This window comes from Pholcus phalangioides, unplaced genomic scaffold (genome assembly GCF_987345545.1).
Source record: "Pholcus phalangioides strain wild (caught in Gottingen) unplaced genomic scaffold, Ppha-v1.0 ptg000001l_1, whole genome shotgun sequence".
NCBI classification, from domain to species: domain Eukaryota; kingdom Metazoa; phylum Arthropoda; class Arachnida; order Araneae; family Pholcidae; genus Pholcus; species Pholcus phalangioides.
In genome coordinates, this window is record NW_028301594.1 from 11,593,019 (window position 1) to 11,610,323 (window position 17,305).

The 17,305-nt window shown below is 38.3% G+C and overlaps 1 protein-coding gene across 2 annotated transcripts in view; it reads left to right on the plus strand.

The window, feature by feature from the left end:
* skd (mediator complex subunit skuld) overlaps positions 1-17,305 on the plus strand; it is a 54,269-nt gene that overhangs the window by 3,678 nt on the left and 33,286 nt on the right. For both annotated transcript variants that reach the window (XM_089254415.1, XM_089254472.1), the window contains exon 2: positions 6,038-6,308. In XM_089254415.1, the coding sequence (XP_089110541.1) occupies positions 6,038-6,308 (271 nt within the window). The remainder of the gene's footprint in view (positions 1-6,037; positions 6,309-17,305) is intronic.

Sequence of the window (17,305 nt, forward strand, 5' to 3'; positions counted from 1 at the left end):
TTAACATGCTGCTACAATTGGGATCTGAATGATTTTTAGAATCATTACAGTGCATTAATAATCAGCAATTGAGGCTTTTGTTGTTATTCATGGATTCAAAATGTGTGATTTTGAGATAGAAGATTGTAACACAAATTTCTTTGCCTTGACAGGTTTATAAAACTTGTTTATGAAGTGGATAATGGATTTCACAAACTGCACATTTTTAGGATCTAATCTTCTTTTAAAGTTCTTAAAAGTTCATTTATGAACTTTTCAATTTTATGAACTAATATTTTTAAAAATTCTGGACTGGTTTGTAAAAATGAACATTGTATATTATGCGAGAGTAGAAAAGATTGTAGGAACTCTAAGGGCGAAAGGCCTATAATAGACGTAAGTAACACTAGTGATGTCTAACAATAGACATAGACATTGTCCAAGCACCCTTTATTAGACAATCTTTTCTTTATTATTATAACGATCAGATTTATTTAGTGATACCTATATTTTAATTATTATTGCAGCAAACCGTTGCGATGTAAATAAACATGGCGATTGTTTGACAAATATTTGTTTTTAAATGTATTATTATTGTTGCCATTATTTCAAGGGGGGGGGGGAATTGTAAGCATGCAATATATTACATCTAGGCCTCTCGGGTGTCGTTGGATGTGTGCTCTGAATAAAATTTTAGCATTGATTGCCTTGATAGAGAAAAATTTAGTATTTATTCAATATTTTGTGAGATTTTCTCTAATTTTGTTTTATGGATCTCAACATAATATTGCTGATGAGAAGCTTTTATTGCTATATTCAAATATAGTGATTCTTAATGTGCTGTTACGATTCAGATTTGTAAGGTTTTTAATACCATTGCGAGAGTCATTAATGGTCAGCAATTTATGCTTTTGTTATTCACTAATTCAAAATGTGATTTTGGAATAGAAGAGATTGTGTGTGCAACACACAAACTTCTTTGCTTTGACAAGTTTATAAAAACTGTTTATACAGTGGACGCCTGATTTTATATGGACCACATGTTTTTATGAACTAGAACTTTTGGTCCTAGATAATATATTATTGCTTCAAACATCTTTCCCATTTACAAACTAATTTTCACGTCTGTCCTCAGGGATAAAAAAAAAAAATTTGCAATTTTATTTTCAAATTAGAAAAATCCATATTTTGTTTTTCATAAATTACATATTTTTCTGCTTTTGATTTTTGTGAGGAATTCAACTATTGGCGTTGCCTGTGAATATGAAACTTGGAATTATTTGTGTGATGTGTGCATACTGAGAAATATTGTGAAATGTATATCAAGATCGGGGCTTGACAAGTTGCCCTGGCGACTAAAAAAATTCATATTTGCTTCTAAAATTTCTGTGTGGTCATTGAATTGGAGTGTGAGGATGACATAAAATATTTGATGTCTGTGTCGTGATATTGATATCTGCGTGTTCTCAAGGAAGAGAATCGTCAAGTCGCACAGCAACATGGGCAGAGATACGGGGGCAAAGTGGAGTCGACTGATCTAACCTATGTGTATATATGAATCGTGCTCCCCCCCCCCCCCCACACACACACACACACACACACACTTCCAAGTCTATCTCTGCCTATGCTCAGCAAAACTCAAAATAAATATTTTCTATACTATTAACATAGTTTTTCTCAGTGAAAAACATATGCTAGGCTTCTGAGAAGTGTTTTCATAAAAGATTGAGCTTGTTTTGGAGTGGAAAATTTTTTTTCTTTGATTTTTTAAGCCTTGATCAAAGAAGAAATGATAGTGTAAAGCATATGGATCTCATGAATTTACTTTTACAATATTAAAAAAAATATATTCTTCACCTAGTGCAGAGTTCTTGAAACTTTTTTCTACCAGGAAATGAGAAAGCAGCTGGGCCGGTCTGATTTTGTCCAACACATAAAAACCTACCAAAAATGGCACCTTAAAACTGCACTTGCAAACATTAAGCTTTTCAATGGTTTCATTTCGTTGTTATTCTTTATCTAACTGTACAGCTATGTACAGTTGATCCCTCTTATAACGTTCCCACTTATAAAGTTTTCCCGCTGAGTAAGACTTATCAACTGTAAGTGATTCTCATTAAGATTTCCCGTTTAAAGCGTTTTCCTGGTTACAGTGTTTTTCATGATAGTTTTTTGAAAAACATTATAAGCAGGATTCACTGTAGTCAATGCTATTTTGATTATAGGGGGTTAGGAAAAAACTCGCCAAAAATTACACCTTAAAACTTTTCTTACTCGTAAACAGTATGTTTTCTAATGGCATTCTTGCATTGTCATACTCTATCTAAAGAGAAATACATTAATAAATCTATGTATTTATTTCAATTTAGATTATAGGTGTTAGAGAGAGAAAAAACCCTTGTGAGAAAATCTATTTTATAGACCCATTTATCATAATAAGATGTAAAATTATTTTTATTTTGCCCCCCCCCCCCAGAATTTTCTGTAATGAGCCATCACTGATATAATAATTACATAAATAAATGCCATATATTACTAGGTCTATTGTAAGGGTAATGATTGAATAATTGCACTGTTGTAAGTCATGCTCTCTGAGGCGAGACTTTTTAACAGGGGAGATCGGTTCGCATTTCACCTTGAAGTTGGGAATAGATTTTTTGGTACTTGCTTACCACTTCTCAATCTTACATGTAAGGGCGGTATTCACTGACATGGTTTAAACTATAGTCACAATTTTTTGATAAGAGATAGACACGGACATAGGCGGAGATAGACTTGGAAGTCTGGGGGGGGGGGTACGATGATGATGATGTCAATTCATATATGCATATATATACATTAGATCAGTCAACTTCACCTTTGATGCACCCCCCCCCCCCCCGTATTCGCCAAAAATTACACCTTAAAACTTTTCTTACTCGTAAACAGTATGTTTTCTAATGGCATTCTTGCATTGTCATAAAAGGCCAATCCGTGTCCATGGGCCAATCCTTGTCCATTGGCCCATGGACACGGATTGGTTAAATTCAGGTTTTTAACCAATCTCTGTTGATCTCTTATCCAAAAATTGTGACTACAGTTTAAACCATGTCAGTGAATACGGCCCTAAGTGATGCATTACTGCTGGCAGGATCATTGGAACAATCAAACGAACATGCCATCGAGCCCACAATTGGCCATTGCATTAAAGCTGCAGGAAAACTAACTAACCACAGAAAACAGACTAACTACAAAGAGGAACTCCTGCTTGTCTGGTTTTGCACAGAACACAGTCACCTCGCACAATCATACCTTCTATAACACGTATAGTGACCAGTAGAGTCAACCTGAATGCCCAAAAAATGGTCGAAGACCATTGCTCATGTTTTTACTTGTTCACATCATTGTCATTATTTTACAACTGCTTTTGGTCAGAATCAGTAATCACTTCATGAAATTTTATTGTACCATTGCAGTGCATCTCACATTTTAAGCTCATCAAAGCCATTGGTTTTTATGATAAACTAGCTATAACTCGTGGCTTCGCTTGTGTTGATTTGGTAATCTGAAAATTGTTCTGCAATGATTTCTCCCATATAACATTTGTACCCCTTTGAAAGTTAAATTTTCAGAAATCCTGTCGTACTGATTCTCTGTATATTATGATATTATAAAATATAATGCTCACCATATTTCATATTTATAGTTTTTGCTGTTTGAGCTCAGCGGTGATTGCACCACATAACCTTTTAAACCCTCCCCCACATATGACCCCCTTAGGTGTTGAATTTTGAAGTATCCTTCGTGAATCAGTCAGGACATGTCATTTTATATATGTATAGACTATAGTTTTTTTTACATTCTATGTCATTGTTTTCGTTTCATGCATCATTTTGTTTTATCATACATACCTTTATTTTCCTGAAGAACAACAAATCTTGTCTTGTTTTTAGTTGGTAATTTGTTTTGTCACAGTTTGACCTGTTTAGTCTTTGCTCCAATAAAACCAAAATCCAATCCAAAACTTTTCTAGTCCACTGTATAATTTTTCCAATTTATTTCATCCTACCCCACCCCAAATTAAGCTAACCCATAGGAATAGATCAAAGTGTAATCTGTAACTTCTACCATCCTCCCAGGGGAGCAATATTGCCTATTTTGGGAAACATATCCAGTGCATCATCCATTACAGGCATTTATCAAGTTTATTATCATTTTATTTTGGCTATGGAGTTCACTGCAGTTTTTTTTTTCTTTCCAAACTGCAGTCACCATAAGAGCCACTGTGGTAATCAAGTGGTCATAGTGACGGAGTGGTCATTGCGAGGTCCCGGGTTCAAGCCCCACCATCGCCATAGTGGTGGTTGGCTGACTGATTATAAAATGTCTCTTTGAAAACCACTCAAATTCATTCATTAAAAGTTGATAATTCTTTCACTTATTACAAGCGGTGATCGCTTGATCATAGTGACGAACTCCTATCGCGGAGACCAGGGTTCGAACCTCACCGGTAGTAGTGGTGGTCGGCTGAAGTTTTTTTTCTGTGTTTCCCAACTTCGAAGTGTGAATGTAAGCAGATCTCCCCATTAAAAAGTCTCTGCAGCGATCAACTGGCCTACAATGATAAAATCTTCAAACATTACACTTCACTCATAGTTCACAAAAATATGACAGCACTATAACATTACACAGAAACAAGCTTCACGTTAGGTTCATAACACAGACATGCACATCCCAACATGTACCAATTCATTAGAAATTCTGCAGAGGAATATGGACAAGGTACATGTGTGGTTTAGTAGTCACTATAAAGTTTATGATGTATTCAACGGTAGCTCCAAATAATATGGTTATCTGTGGTTCCCAGCTTCAGAATGAAAGCCCATCTCCCTGTCAAAGTCTCGCTACAGAGATCAACAGGCCTACAACGATACAATTATTCACTCATTACACTTCAATTATAGTTGGAAAAATTTACAGCAGCACAATAACACACATTAAAAAGAAACAAACTTCATGTTAGGTTGTGGCGACAGCATTCCCAACTGGATGGTGCTGCCTGTGTAATAGGAAAACGAACGCACCCGCACGGTGGAGGAACTGGTCTTGCTTTTACTGCGCAAACTAGACAGTCACGCCGTCCGCTCATATCGATGTAACACGTGCTTGTAGATTCTATTCAGATGCATTAGTTAAATAATAAATGTTTAATTATGTTTGCATTGTGAAGGAAGTGTTGCTTCTAACCGCCTCATTCTTTCTACAACAGTGTTCACAACACATACACACACATTTTCTAGCGTGGTCCAGGTCTTCGACCAACTGCTACAATCTCTTCATTGAGATGCTAAAAAAAATATATTTAGGCACCTCTTGAATTTCTCAGGAGCCAAGCATAATTTTTGTTTATTAGCCAAGCATAAGGTGTATTTTTCCAAGGGGTGAATAACAAATTTCAGGCTCTTTGCTGCCATGGTGACTAAAATTTCTATGCGTTGTTACCAGGGCATGACAAATTGGAAAAAAAGAATTAGGCCTCAGTCAAATTTTTTAAAAGCTTAAAACTTTTTGTACTTTTTCAGGACTTTCTGATTCCTTTTTATGATAGTCATGCTGCCAAATTTTTTATGTTCTCAAACTTTAATAATCACACACAGAAAATCTTGGGTGCCAATGCTGATAATTTTGTTCGCCATGGCGACCTAGGATTTTGCAAGCACTGATGACTACTAAAGAGGAATCTGAAGACAATGCAAAAATTTTTGGTATAAATATCAGCATGTGTCTCAACTTGAAAATGGGTCACTAAGTCCTGCAAAAATTGAAAAAAAAAAAAAAAATCTTTAACTTAATTCTTAATATATTGTATTGACAGTTGTGCTTCTACCGATGAAAGAAAAATGTGAATCATTAAAAGAGCAAGTAAATGGTGACAAAATTCCATGGTTTTGAGATATGTGCTGTGGGGATATTTTTTTATGTGAAAATTGTAGAGTAATATTTTTGGAATTGTGATCAATAAGTTTGTAGGTTTGACATTGTGAGTGAAATGAAAATTTGTGTGTGCATGTGATTTTAGGCTGACTTGTGTGGGTTGAAATGGCGGCGCTACTGTGATGACAGTCCTCTGTGTTACAATCCCCTGGATGACCCTGTCTTATCATCGTTCAGTAAGTGCCTGGCCGCAGACATATTATGTGTTTGGCGGCGTGTTGCATCTCCCATCCACGACCACCATAGGCATGGCTTGCAACAAGATGGCAACCAGCTGAATTACAAGAAGGAATTGTGGATATTTTGGTACAGGAAGGAGCCAGACTTAACTGGTCTGATCAGCTCTGCGCTGAATGGTAAGTTAATTTTTTTTTATGAATTGAGCACAAACATTTCTCATTAATTTAGGATATTCATATTTTCATCTCTATATAGAAATGCTTCATCAATATTTAAACAATAGTTTAAAAACATAATACAATCTTTTTGCTTAAAATTTACAGTAACATATATGCACAATAGAACCTCCTCTATCTGAAATGAAGATAGCCAATTTTGGATATTACTAAGATATCTGTATGAAGCGGTAGAAAAGCTGAAAGAAAATGTAAGGGTTTTTAGAGACCGGCTTAAAAATTGTGGAATTTTACTTGTTTATTTATGAGATTTTACATGAATCTCTAAAATTAGTTCCCATTATTGTATTGGACTGATAAGCTAAAGCACAGTGCAAAGAAACAATTGTCTCGCGTGCCTTTTCCTTATTTTTAGAACTCGATCAACAAAGATGTGACTTTACATTGAAGAACTGACCAGAATAGTTCTTTTCAGTTTCTAGTGTTCTTGATAAGATTCTAAACCTTAAAACAAAAATTCTACAAGCCATTGAAATATCCTGTACATATATTTTTGTGAAAAAAAGTGTCAAGGTTACACGATTCATCTAGTGAACAGGAGTGTATGAAACAAATCATTTCTGCTTTTATTGATGAAATATTTGAATAAGTTTTCAAGTTTAGTCTACCTAATCTTTTAACTACCAATGTTTGGAATTGGGAACATTTTTTGTTTTGTGAATTAAGTGGGAATCTCTCACCCTCAAGAAAAAAAAAAAAAAAAAAAAAATCAAATTCTTCCATGTAAGAAAAATCAGTTTTCTAAATTTAATAAAATTGATTTGCCTGATTGGGAACTTTGGCAGTTAAAATGTTAAATTTCAAAACAAAAAGTTCATTTGAAAACTTATTTCATAAATTTAATTTTTCAAATAGCTTATTTTTAAGGAAGAATGAAATTTTATCTTTTTCAATTTTATTATTTCTATGGACATGGGCAAGTCCAGAAAACTTTTTTTCATGAGTTTTTTTGGTTGGTATCACTAAACTAAAAGATCAGAATGAAAAAAAAAATTAAAGAAATCAATCGAAAGCTAGTAAAAGATTAACCCTTTAAGCGGCACAGCAGAAATCATTAATCGGGGTCATCAATGGTAAAATGCCATAGGTTTTTTTAAAAAAATTAAGTAGGCTTTCTTCTGATTTTCAGCAAGTGCAAAGATAGCGGTATAGGGAAAAGTGTTCCATTAACAAAATCAACTTTACAAAATATCTGTACTTGTTAATGCTAAAATAAGAGGCAAGATATCTCGTCACTGCCACTCAAAGAGTTAATGATCAAAAACAGTTGTGGTTAAAAGCTTAACAAAGCCTATTTTTTTTTGTTTTGTAAAAATATTCTCAATTTGTTTCAAAAAAGAATTTTGGTGGGCAAATTTTTTTCTGTACCAATTTTAATCTTGAACGTCTTCAGCAGTGGGACATTCTGAATGTTTTTTAAAATTCATAATATTTCATTAAATCTGTCCCGGGCAGCAGAATTGAGGTGGAAACAAAAACACGTTATGAAATCATAATTTTGCAATAGTGGAAGTGGCAAAATCTTGTTTGCCCCACTATCCCCTTACAAAAATCCTAGTTATTGCTCTGGGTATTGTAAGGGTTCTCCCAGAAATGGGGGCGGGAAATCAAGGAAATCAAACAACTTCATGCTCCATATATTATCCTCATATGTATAACCAGGTAAAAAATGACACTGCAAAGTCGCATTTATTAAGTATTCTATAAAAAAAAATTGACTGTGAATTAGTTTATATTGGTTGCTTTGTTACATGAAAAAAAAGTGAACTTTGCCATTCTGATATCAAAAAAGAACAAAAACTATTTTTTTTCGATGGCGAAAATGATCAGGAAATCGCACGCTGGCGAAGATAACCCAATTCCTCCCCCCCCCCCCCCTCCTTTCTAAATCTGTCTCTTGATCGATCTGTAGTCGCGTGAAGAGGAAATCGCCAAAAAACTCGCTAAATCTTGCTGTCGTCACTTTGTTTCCCCGGGATATTTCGGAATCGTGTGAATTTTTTCGCGCTTTTTGTATTACCAACTGGATAGAAGATTATACCGCATCAAAAGGTACATAAGTACTCTTTGATGTGTCTTTTGGTGCATATGTAAAGAGAAAAGGTGTCGATTTTTGGTGAGGGAAATACTTTACTGTATTTTCACGAGGAAAAATTCTTGTTCTGGTTTCATACTCGGTGTGAAATTTGTATGTGTGAAAATGGTTTTATGGAATTTTGTGTGCTTAAGAAAAATGGGGTGTGTATGAATTCAGATAATGCTCGTATTCTACTCTTAGTGAATAATCACTACGTTCGATGGCTCTTAGTTGCTTCTGATTTCTTATGCTTAACAGAGTTTTTGTCTCTTTTTGTTGAAATTGTGGACATTAATTGGGCACTCTATGTCCCTCAGAAAAAAAGTCTGTATGGGAAGGCGGCTTTTCGAGATGCCTCACTAAGTTTTGATACGGAAAGGAGATATAGACCAGGGTGGATCCTTCACTGGCTTTCGATACGATTAGTATCGTCCTTGCAGGAATAAGAACATGCAGTTCCGCTCAGTTCAGTTCAAGATTCTGGTTTGTGAATAAGGCCCGGGATTACACTATAAAAATTTCATAATTTTTTTTTAACTTAACAAATGCAACCAATAAGTGCATCTAAAAAAATGCACGATATAGGTGACATTATTGGAATTTCAAAAGATGTTTTCTTTCATTGAAACCAACATGTTCGTTGTCGATGCATTGGTGATAATGTCTTCACTTCGAAGCAGACTTTCTCTAACATGCCTACAGAAAAAAGAAAACCGATTGAAATTAATCTTTATTCGAAGGTCATCTCTTGGTTAAGGCCTTCCTTGATCCAGTTCAAGTTTTGACCTTGCCTCCAATAATGCCTATGTCAGAACCCTTTAAAGGGTGTGGCTGAAAAAAAGTGGGGAGGGTGGAGGAAACATGCATGAGCGCTAGAACTAGTACGCTGGCTGGCTCCGTTTGCCCAACTGATCGAAGGTTGTTTTGACCTCTCGTAAACGGCAAATTTGCGAGGGTCCATATGTAAGTGCTATGGCTCTCAATTCCCCCCCCCCCCCCCGTTCTTACTGGTATATTTACATAAAGCTGCCAAATAGTTCGAAATTTTTCTTTGGTGATCGGAACTGAATCTTTGCTTTAGCACAAAGGTGCTTAACTTTTTGGTGAGCATCAGCCATCAAAGTGGTTTGAATTGAATTTCTGTCACAGTTTTACGGCAGGGTTTCCCCAAAGTGGGCAATATCACTACACTACGCAGCCACCGTAGACTTCGAACAACTTTGTTCAGTTGTCACCACTGGGATTCGAACTTTGACCCTCTATCGGTCCTCGAAGGCGGTAAAACCTATAGATATAACCTTAACATAGAATTATATGGGGTGGCTTAAGTTGGGAGTATGGTTATGAGAACAAAAAATTTATAAAGGAAGCGATAGAATAAAAATTGGGAACTCCGGGCTGCGGAAAAAATATGATAATCTAAAACACCGATGGCCGGCACGCGTACCACTACGCTTTTCAAAAATTAAAGAAATTCTATGTCATTTTTCAATGAAAGGAATTCTCTCGAACTTTAAAAAACTTTAAAAAAAAAATCCTTTTCTTATGAATGATGGGCTTGTAAGCTGTCAAACCTATGTTTAGTATGGTAGGCACTATCAAGAATAATAACTGCTTGATGAATTTCTATTCAATGCGTTTCTGTTCAGTTTATCATATTTGGGTATAGTTGCTGGAAGTCCCATGTGTGCGAGATTTAGGATCGTCAATGTGGGGGACATGCATTGTGTAATATAATTAATTATATTGCATATTTATGAATTCTTGTGGAGGTTTATTGGGGGAAAGACCCAAGCACCCAGAATCCTCAAGTTCCGATATCTTTGCCCAACATGGTGTAGGTAAGATGATTTTCTACCAATATGCTCTCACACAAATCTGCATTGCGATAATCGAATTTATGACTCAAAAATAAAAAGTTTAGAACTGTTTCAGTTAGAGTGACAACCTGGACATTTTTAAGAAAATAAGAGGATCACCGAACATTATTTTTCAAGAACGGAAAAAATGGTCTTTCCCCGTAAAACGAAACTTATGGTTTGGTTGTTAAAATTTGTAGAGTGGCACGTGCATTGAAAATAATCTTGATTGTGGCACGGCTTGAAAAAAGGTTGGGCCACTCCTGATCTAAAACTATCTCCGTCGGGCTTGTATATATATGTTTTAGTTTTCACTATTGGCCTTTCAACATCCATCGTGCGAACAACCATAGAAAATCGTATTCAATATACTATATGATTATAGGAAGAACTCAACGAACACTTAACTGAAATTTTTATTTTTCATGAAAAATGCTTCGCTTGTTTCTCGCATTTTTATTAATTAATCGTCATGTTGGTTTTGAGTTTTTAGGACAAATTTATTCCGTGGGCCATAGATTGAGAATATTACTATTGTATATTTTGTGTTTGAATTTAAAGATCGGTTTTGGACTGCGTGGTCTTTTGTCTAATTAATCTCCACATACAAGAACAATATGAATGCGGCTTGGTAAAAGAATCAAAGACATTTTCCTTAGGGTAATATGAGGACTATTCAGTCTAATCGGTTGTCGCGTAATTACCAGAAATAATGGTATTAAACAGGTCAGTTACAGCTGATAATGAGAAAATAGAAGTACTTAAAGGATTGAAAAGGCCTCCAGGACTTGTTGAGAAAACCCTCAACCGGAATTCTTTTTGGAATGGGGACAAAAAAGAGGGAGGTGGGGGTTATTCCGTGTATATATTTTTTCTTCTCCTGGAATTCCACACCTGGGAGGGGGTCATACAAGGGGCTCCCCCCTCATTGCCGAGTAATTTTTTCTCCCCATTCATGAAGCAGAGAATATACATCCACCCCTCTACCTTCTCCACGCTGCGATATCCTTGTGTGACTTCCGTTGAAAGGTCATACGAAACCGTGCGATTTATAGAGCAGAAATGCTACGTCGGAACCGAAATTTTTTATTTGTGCTTTTTAGTTTGCACGAGAAGTCGAAGATTTCTATAAATTTTATTCGAAACCCATGTTTTTTTAAAAGCATCGATGTTTGTTTGAAGCGCAAGAGATGACTAGTAAAAAAATAAATAATGTCTGCGGTTTTTCCTACGGTGTTCATTAGCCCTATTTTCTTCTTCCAGTTGAAGAGACAGTTCAGACATAGGAGCATTTGAGTGAGTGAGTGGTTGAAAGAGGGGAGGAAAGAAGGGAATTGTGTGTTGTTGATGACGCCGCCGCCGCTGCTGTCGTTTGAGAAGAGCTTGGCCATGCTCTTGTTGCTCATCCAGTCCGATCGAGGTCCTACATACAAGTAGTATAGGACGCTTCACTGAGCGGCTAACTTGTTGCCCCCAAAATCAGGTTCATGGCACGGTTTATGCCTTCGTGCCACCGCTCGCACGCCATTCTCCTCCTACTACGTACTACAACAAACGCCATACTTCTTGCTCTCTCTCACTTCACTTACGAGAAAGAGTCTTCTTTACCATTTGCCACCGTTGCGGTGTTTTCTTCAACATTTACCTTCTTTTTGGGACCAGCAGCAGCGAAGATTTCATCGTCGCATCTCCTTTCTGTGTGTGTGTTTTTTTGTGTTCTCACTCTTTTGTGCCTCCCCCTCACCCTGCGAGTTGTGTTTCGTGTTCAATCCCGATCGTCCACCGACTTTTTTCTCTACCTCCATTTTTTTTCTCTAGCTAGTTGTTTCCGCCCTTCCCCCTAGGGGCCGTTGAACTAAAAACTTGAAAGCTATTGGTGAAACATTTGCGTCTTCTTGCTGCTTGGTGTGTTTTCATCATTGATTTTTTCTCTCTTTCTCCCCTTTATGCTATAAGCCAGTTCTGATGTCTGTTGTTGGCGCCCTCCCCTAACAGTGGGCCCTGGGGGCGATTTTTTTTTCACTTCATCCCCCTGTAGGATGTTCTTTCCTTCCCTTTGATGCCTTCCCACGGGCACAGTTACTAAGTTCCCTTCATCCCCCCCCCCTCGTTTCTCGTCTGTGTGTATGATGTCGTGGGGGGGGGGGGCGCATACATCTTGGTCAGTGGTGAGGTAGGAAATAATTTCAGGTGTTCTTTCTGAAGAAAAGATCTGTGGGATGTGGGGTTCTAGTTCCACCCTTGTCTGAAAATGCGTCTTGATTCTGAAAAACGTCTTGAGCAAGATTTTTCTTCCCCCCCCCCCTGGAACGCATCAGCTGGAATAGCTTTTATAGAACTTACATGATCGAATGAATGGAATGATTTGAAAATAATGTCAAAATTTTTCATTGATTCAGTTTTTTCATAGAGGGGAAACCACTCGCATTCGCTACTTACTTTTTATTTCTCTGAAAACTGCTCTCCAGAAAATATTTATTTATGCAATACAGTTGGCCTAGAGCAGAGCTCTTCAACCTTTTTCCAGTCGTGAGCACTGCCTGTACCCATCATCAAAAGAAGGGCACCCTTACGACAAGTTTGACATACGAATGCATGAAATCAGGATGATTTCAGTCCTTGAATGCAATTAGTACAAGGTGTTCAATTGGAACGTTGATCAAGTGCTCGCGAGCACGAAATCGGACACGAGCATCGATCACTCTGAGTTCTTCAGGGAGCATCGTGGTGCTCACGAGCAAAGAGTTGAAGATGCCTGGCCTATACAAGAGAATGCGGTTGATTTACACACAGATATTTTATAACATTGAACAAGAAATCAGTAATCGTGGGAGAATAAACAATAGCGGAGGAGAGTGTGTTCCATTAATAGTATCCTTGATAGAGGTGAATGAAATTCTCTCAGCATGTTTCAAGTCAAAATGTGCAGTGATAATTGTCAAGAGTCTAAAGTGGGGTCCACACTAGGCGTGCTCAAGTGATTTGCTGAGCTCTTGCCCCCTCCCTACACACACACACACACACACTGTAAGAGAGCCCCCATAGACTATGATCGTTGGCGGGAATACGATCAGATTTTTCCACTGGCTCCATTATAGTGAATTTATAGTGTGAAAAAAGGAAACTAATCACCCCGGGCTGGAGCCCTATCAGCCCCACTATTATGATGGCTATGAGGTTGAGCTCTTATTTGTCGAGCTGTAGTGTCTATGCTATTTGGCACTCTTTTAAACCTGTGCTTCACAGAGCTCTTGGGAAGGGGGCTGTGAACTTCCTAATAGCTCCTCGGCCGCTCCAGGACAATAAAATAAATCAGTAAATTTGATAAATAATGAGGCCTACGCATAAGAAGCAGGCTTCTCGAACGGTGTGGGAGGGGGAAATCTCCGCATCCGCCAATAATACTTTTTTGCTGAACAGGATGGGACGATAGACCCCTTTGCCCTCCCTCTGCAGGGTGATTCGGAAAAGATCGGAAAAAAAAATCTCAGAAAAAAGAGGATAGTACACACCAATACAAACAATTGTCATCAAAGAATGCATGGGCTAACATGAAACGCGATAACGCGTTTCAAAACGGCCGCTCCGCAAACGTTAAAACGACATTGAATGAAAAAGAACACCATGCATGCAAATGTAACCTGGGAAAATATGATAAGTATTTTCATATTGAAATGCATGTCTGCTTTTTCAGTATTACTAAAGTGCGCCATTATCCCTCACGTTACAACTGTTAGAACGGTTGAACGCTATAATGACTGCACAGGGCTGGCGTCCGCGCCTCTTATTCACTGTGACGCAGATTTCCACACGGTTTCTTCCCCAGGTTACATTCGCATGCATGGTGTTATTTTTCACCCGATAAATTTCGACAGAAATGCCGTTTTAACGTTTGCGGCGCGGCCGTTTCAAAACGCGCTAGCACGTTTGCGGTTAGACCGTGCATTCTTTGATGACAATTGTTTGTATTTGTGTATACTATCACTTAAAGTTTTACCTATCTTTTATGAATCACCCTGTATATCCGCCTATGGGCCTACGTTGCTCCGCCATAGAAATTCTAGGTTAAAAATGTTGAGAACTGCTTTTTTAGACAATTTCTCCCTCCCGAACTACAACCCCTTATGGTACTTCCCCACTAGTTCGGGGGAAGGGGATTTCATTCTATCATCCTGAACGTAGTTTGGGTGTCATTATTGACTTCAGCTGCCGTTTTCATAGTTGAATCGCGTAATGTAACAGTAAATTTCTCAGATGCAAAGCAGTAAGGCAAAACTTCTTAGCTATAGACCTACCATTTTGCCCCCGTGTCTGTTGAACAAGCATGGAGTCAGTGCAGTTTAGTTACAAAGTATTAACTGGTTTGTGATTAATTCTATCAAACTTATTGATGTTGAGCGAAAACTGAGTTGGCCGGGATTACACTATAAAAGTTTCGTAAAAGCTTTTTGATAAAAATTCAACCAATTAGATCACCGGTTGCATTTGCTGAAATGCAACCGACGCGCCTAATAGTTGAATTTTTCGTTTCATAAAGAGTCCTTTTATAAAACTCAAATAATCCAACCAATAAAGGTCATGGGTTACATTCGAGCAAATGCAACCGATAATCTTATTGGTTGAATTTTTCAAGTTTTATAAAAGGACTTTTAGAAAACTTTCATAGTTTAATATCTGCTAAGATGGGAAAATCCATTTGATGTACAGTCGGCCTCGGTTGGCGGAGAGAGATAGATATCCCGTTTACTCGGATAAAAATAACATCCTGCAGCCGGGCTCCCTAGGCTGGGATCTTTGACGGGTCCCCTCTAAAGTCATTTTATAGTGTGAAAAAAAAAGATAGAAATTGTCTTGTGCTTCAGGGGCTCCAGACCTGCCAGCCCGGCCCTTCTTTGGCCATACGTCAAACCACTGTGTACATAATATTTTTAATGAAATTGACAGCATATATGTTGCCAAATGAAGACTTGGGGAAGAAAACGTAGACTTAAGAGTGGGTACTGGTAGAGGCGCGGGGCATTGAGGGCACGTGGCCCCCACCAAGCCTACAAAAATTTAAAAAGTTTTAATTTTTTTTTACCGAAATATTAAGTATCGAAAGACAATAGCTATTTTAACCAATTTTTGTAAATTTCAGTACTTTTTGAAGGGTAGTCACTCGAAATTTCTGGGGAAGAAATTTTTTTGCCCCATCCAAAAGAAGATCCTGCGTACACCCCCCTGGTACTGGCCTCGAAGTATCTAAGCTGTCTTCATTAAGCTGCGCATTTAATTTTTTTTTAATTACAATTTAAATATATATAATCGAATACCCCACTTAATCGGATATTTTGTACTGAAATCGTTGATATCCGTTTGAGCGAGGCCGACCGTACCTTCTCAAAGTTTCAACTTTATTCATGCTTTCGTTCACTCGCCGTAGTGAGCGCCACCTCAGCTCTCTTGATAATAGCGTTTGCGTGTTTTTATCCCGGACTGTTTGTTGTGTTAGCAAGTCCCTTGATGTCGGCGAAAAGAAAAAATATTCCGAAACGGATGCTTTGAAAAAGCTGCATTTGTTCTTTCTCCTGGCGGTTCAACACTCAAACCCCCCCCCCCCCCTTCGCTCGGGTGCCCCTAGCCTTGTTCTCGCTTTAATACCATCTTGTTTTCGGTGTGCGTGGTGCCCGTATTCGGATTGCTTTCTCCCCCAACACGATGCCGAGGTCTCCCTTTTGAATGACTGGATGCACCGGAGCCTGATGGTGCGCGAGAAGAGGACGAGGGGGGTTGGTTGGTTTGGGAAACCGTGTCTTGCCCTTCACTTTCACTACGGAAGTATACCCTATCTCCCTTTTCAGTTACTGGTCGGAGGGTGAGAGAGTCCGCCGCCTCTCTCCCTCTCTGTTATCGATTTTGACTCCGTCGGTCGGTCGGGCCCTTGCCGTTCCGGTCTTGGCTGTTGAGTGTGTGAATGCGTATTTGCGCGTGCGTTGCCGGCTACTCCATGGTGGTTCCGTTGTGATGTGAAGGGTGGCTGCTGCTGCGATTGAGAGTGCGGATCTCTCTCTCGCTGCTGCTTCCGTTGCTGGCAAAGCACAGTGGCGTCTTCATCCGGCGTTAACTGCCGCGGTACAGGCAGTAGTCTCTTCTCTCTTGCGTGTGTGTAACCCCCCCCCCCTCAGCGGAGGAAAAATTTTTACTAAGGCGCTGCGGTCGCGTGGTTTTCTTTTGGGTCTTGACGCGTCTCTCTCTCGTTTAGCGGCGTGCCACCTACCGCCACTCACGCTCTGCCAGCGGCGCGGCACACATGTACCCTGTTCACCTGTGTGTATGTGCGTTTGTTCCACCTCCCGACCACCCCCCGTCCATGTGGAAGCGATCTTTTCATTGGAGTCGCTCTCTCTTGGGTTGTATCCTCTTGTAATGATCCCATAATCACTGATGTGTCTCTCTCTGCTCTCCCATATGGGCTTGTAGATTCTCCTGTTTACAAGAGGCTTAGAAAACGTTTATATCTTAAAATACTGTGTGATATCACACCCTCTTTCTTTGAAAGGATTTGGAATTGACTTGATAGAAAAGAGTTTTATGGGAGCAAAAGAGTTTCCTGGTAGATGATATTGAAGTCTATGATGCCCAGAAGATACTACATAAGAACTTCATTAAAACCCATGCACTTTTTTTATTAAACCAACTGACACTTTGAAGTATTAAGTGTTCTATTATCTTAGGGCTAATTTCCTGGGACGTGTTACTTGTTCAATCATTATTGAACAGTTAAAACCATTGGTTATAACAAATTGAGACTTAAACAATATTGCCTTCAAGAAAGTCATGCATCACACAACCACTGTGAAACTTATTTAAAGCAATAAAATATCCAGCTATATCATAATTTTCTCTACATTTAACATTAAACCACATTTCATTCATTTCAAATTCGATGTAGCTCAGTAATCCTTTAACCATGAGCAATTAGTTATGAAAATATGAATGAAATTTGCCTTATCCACACCTGT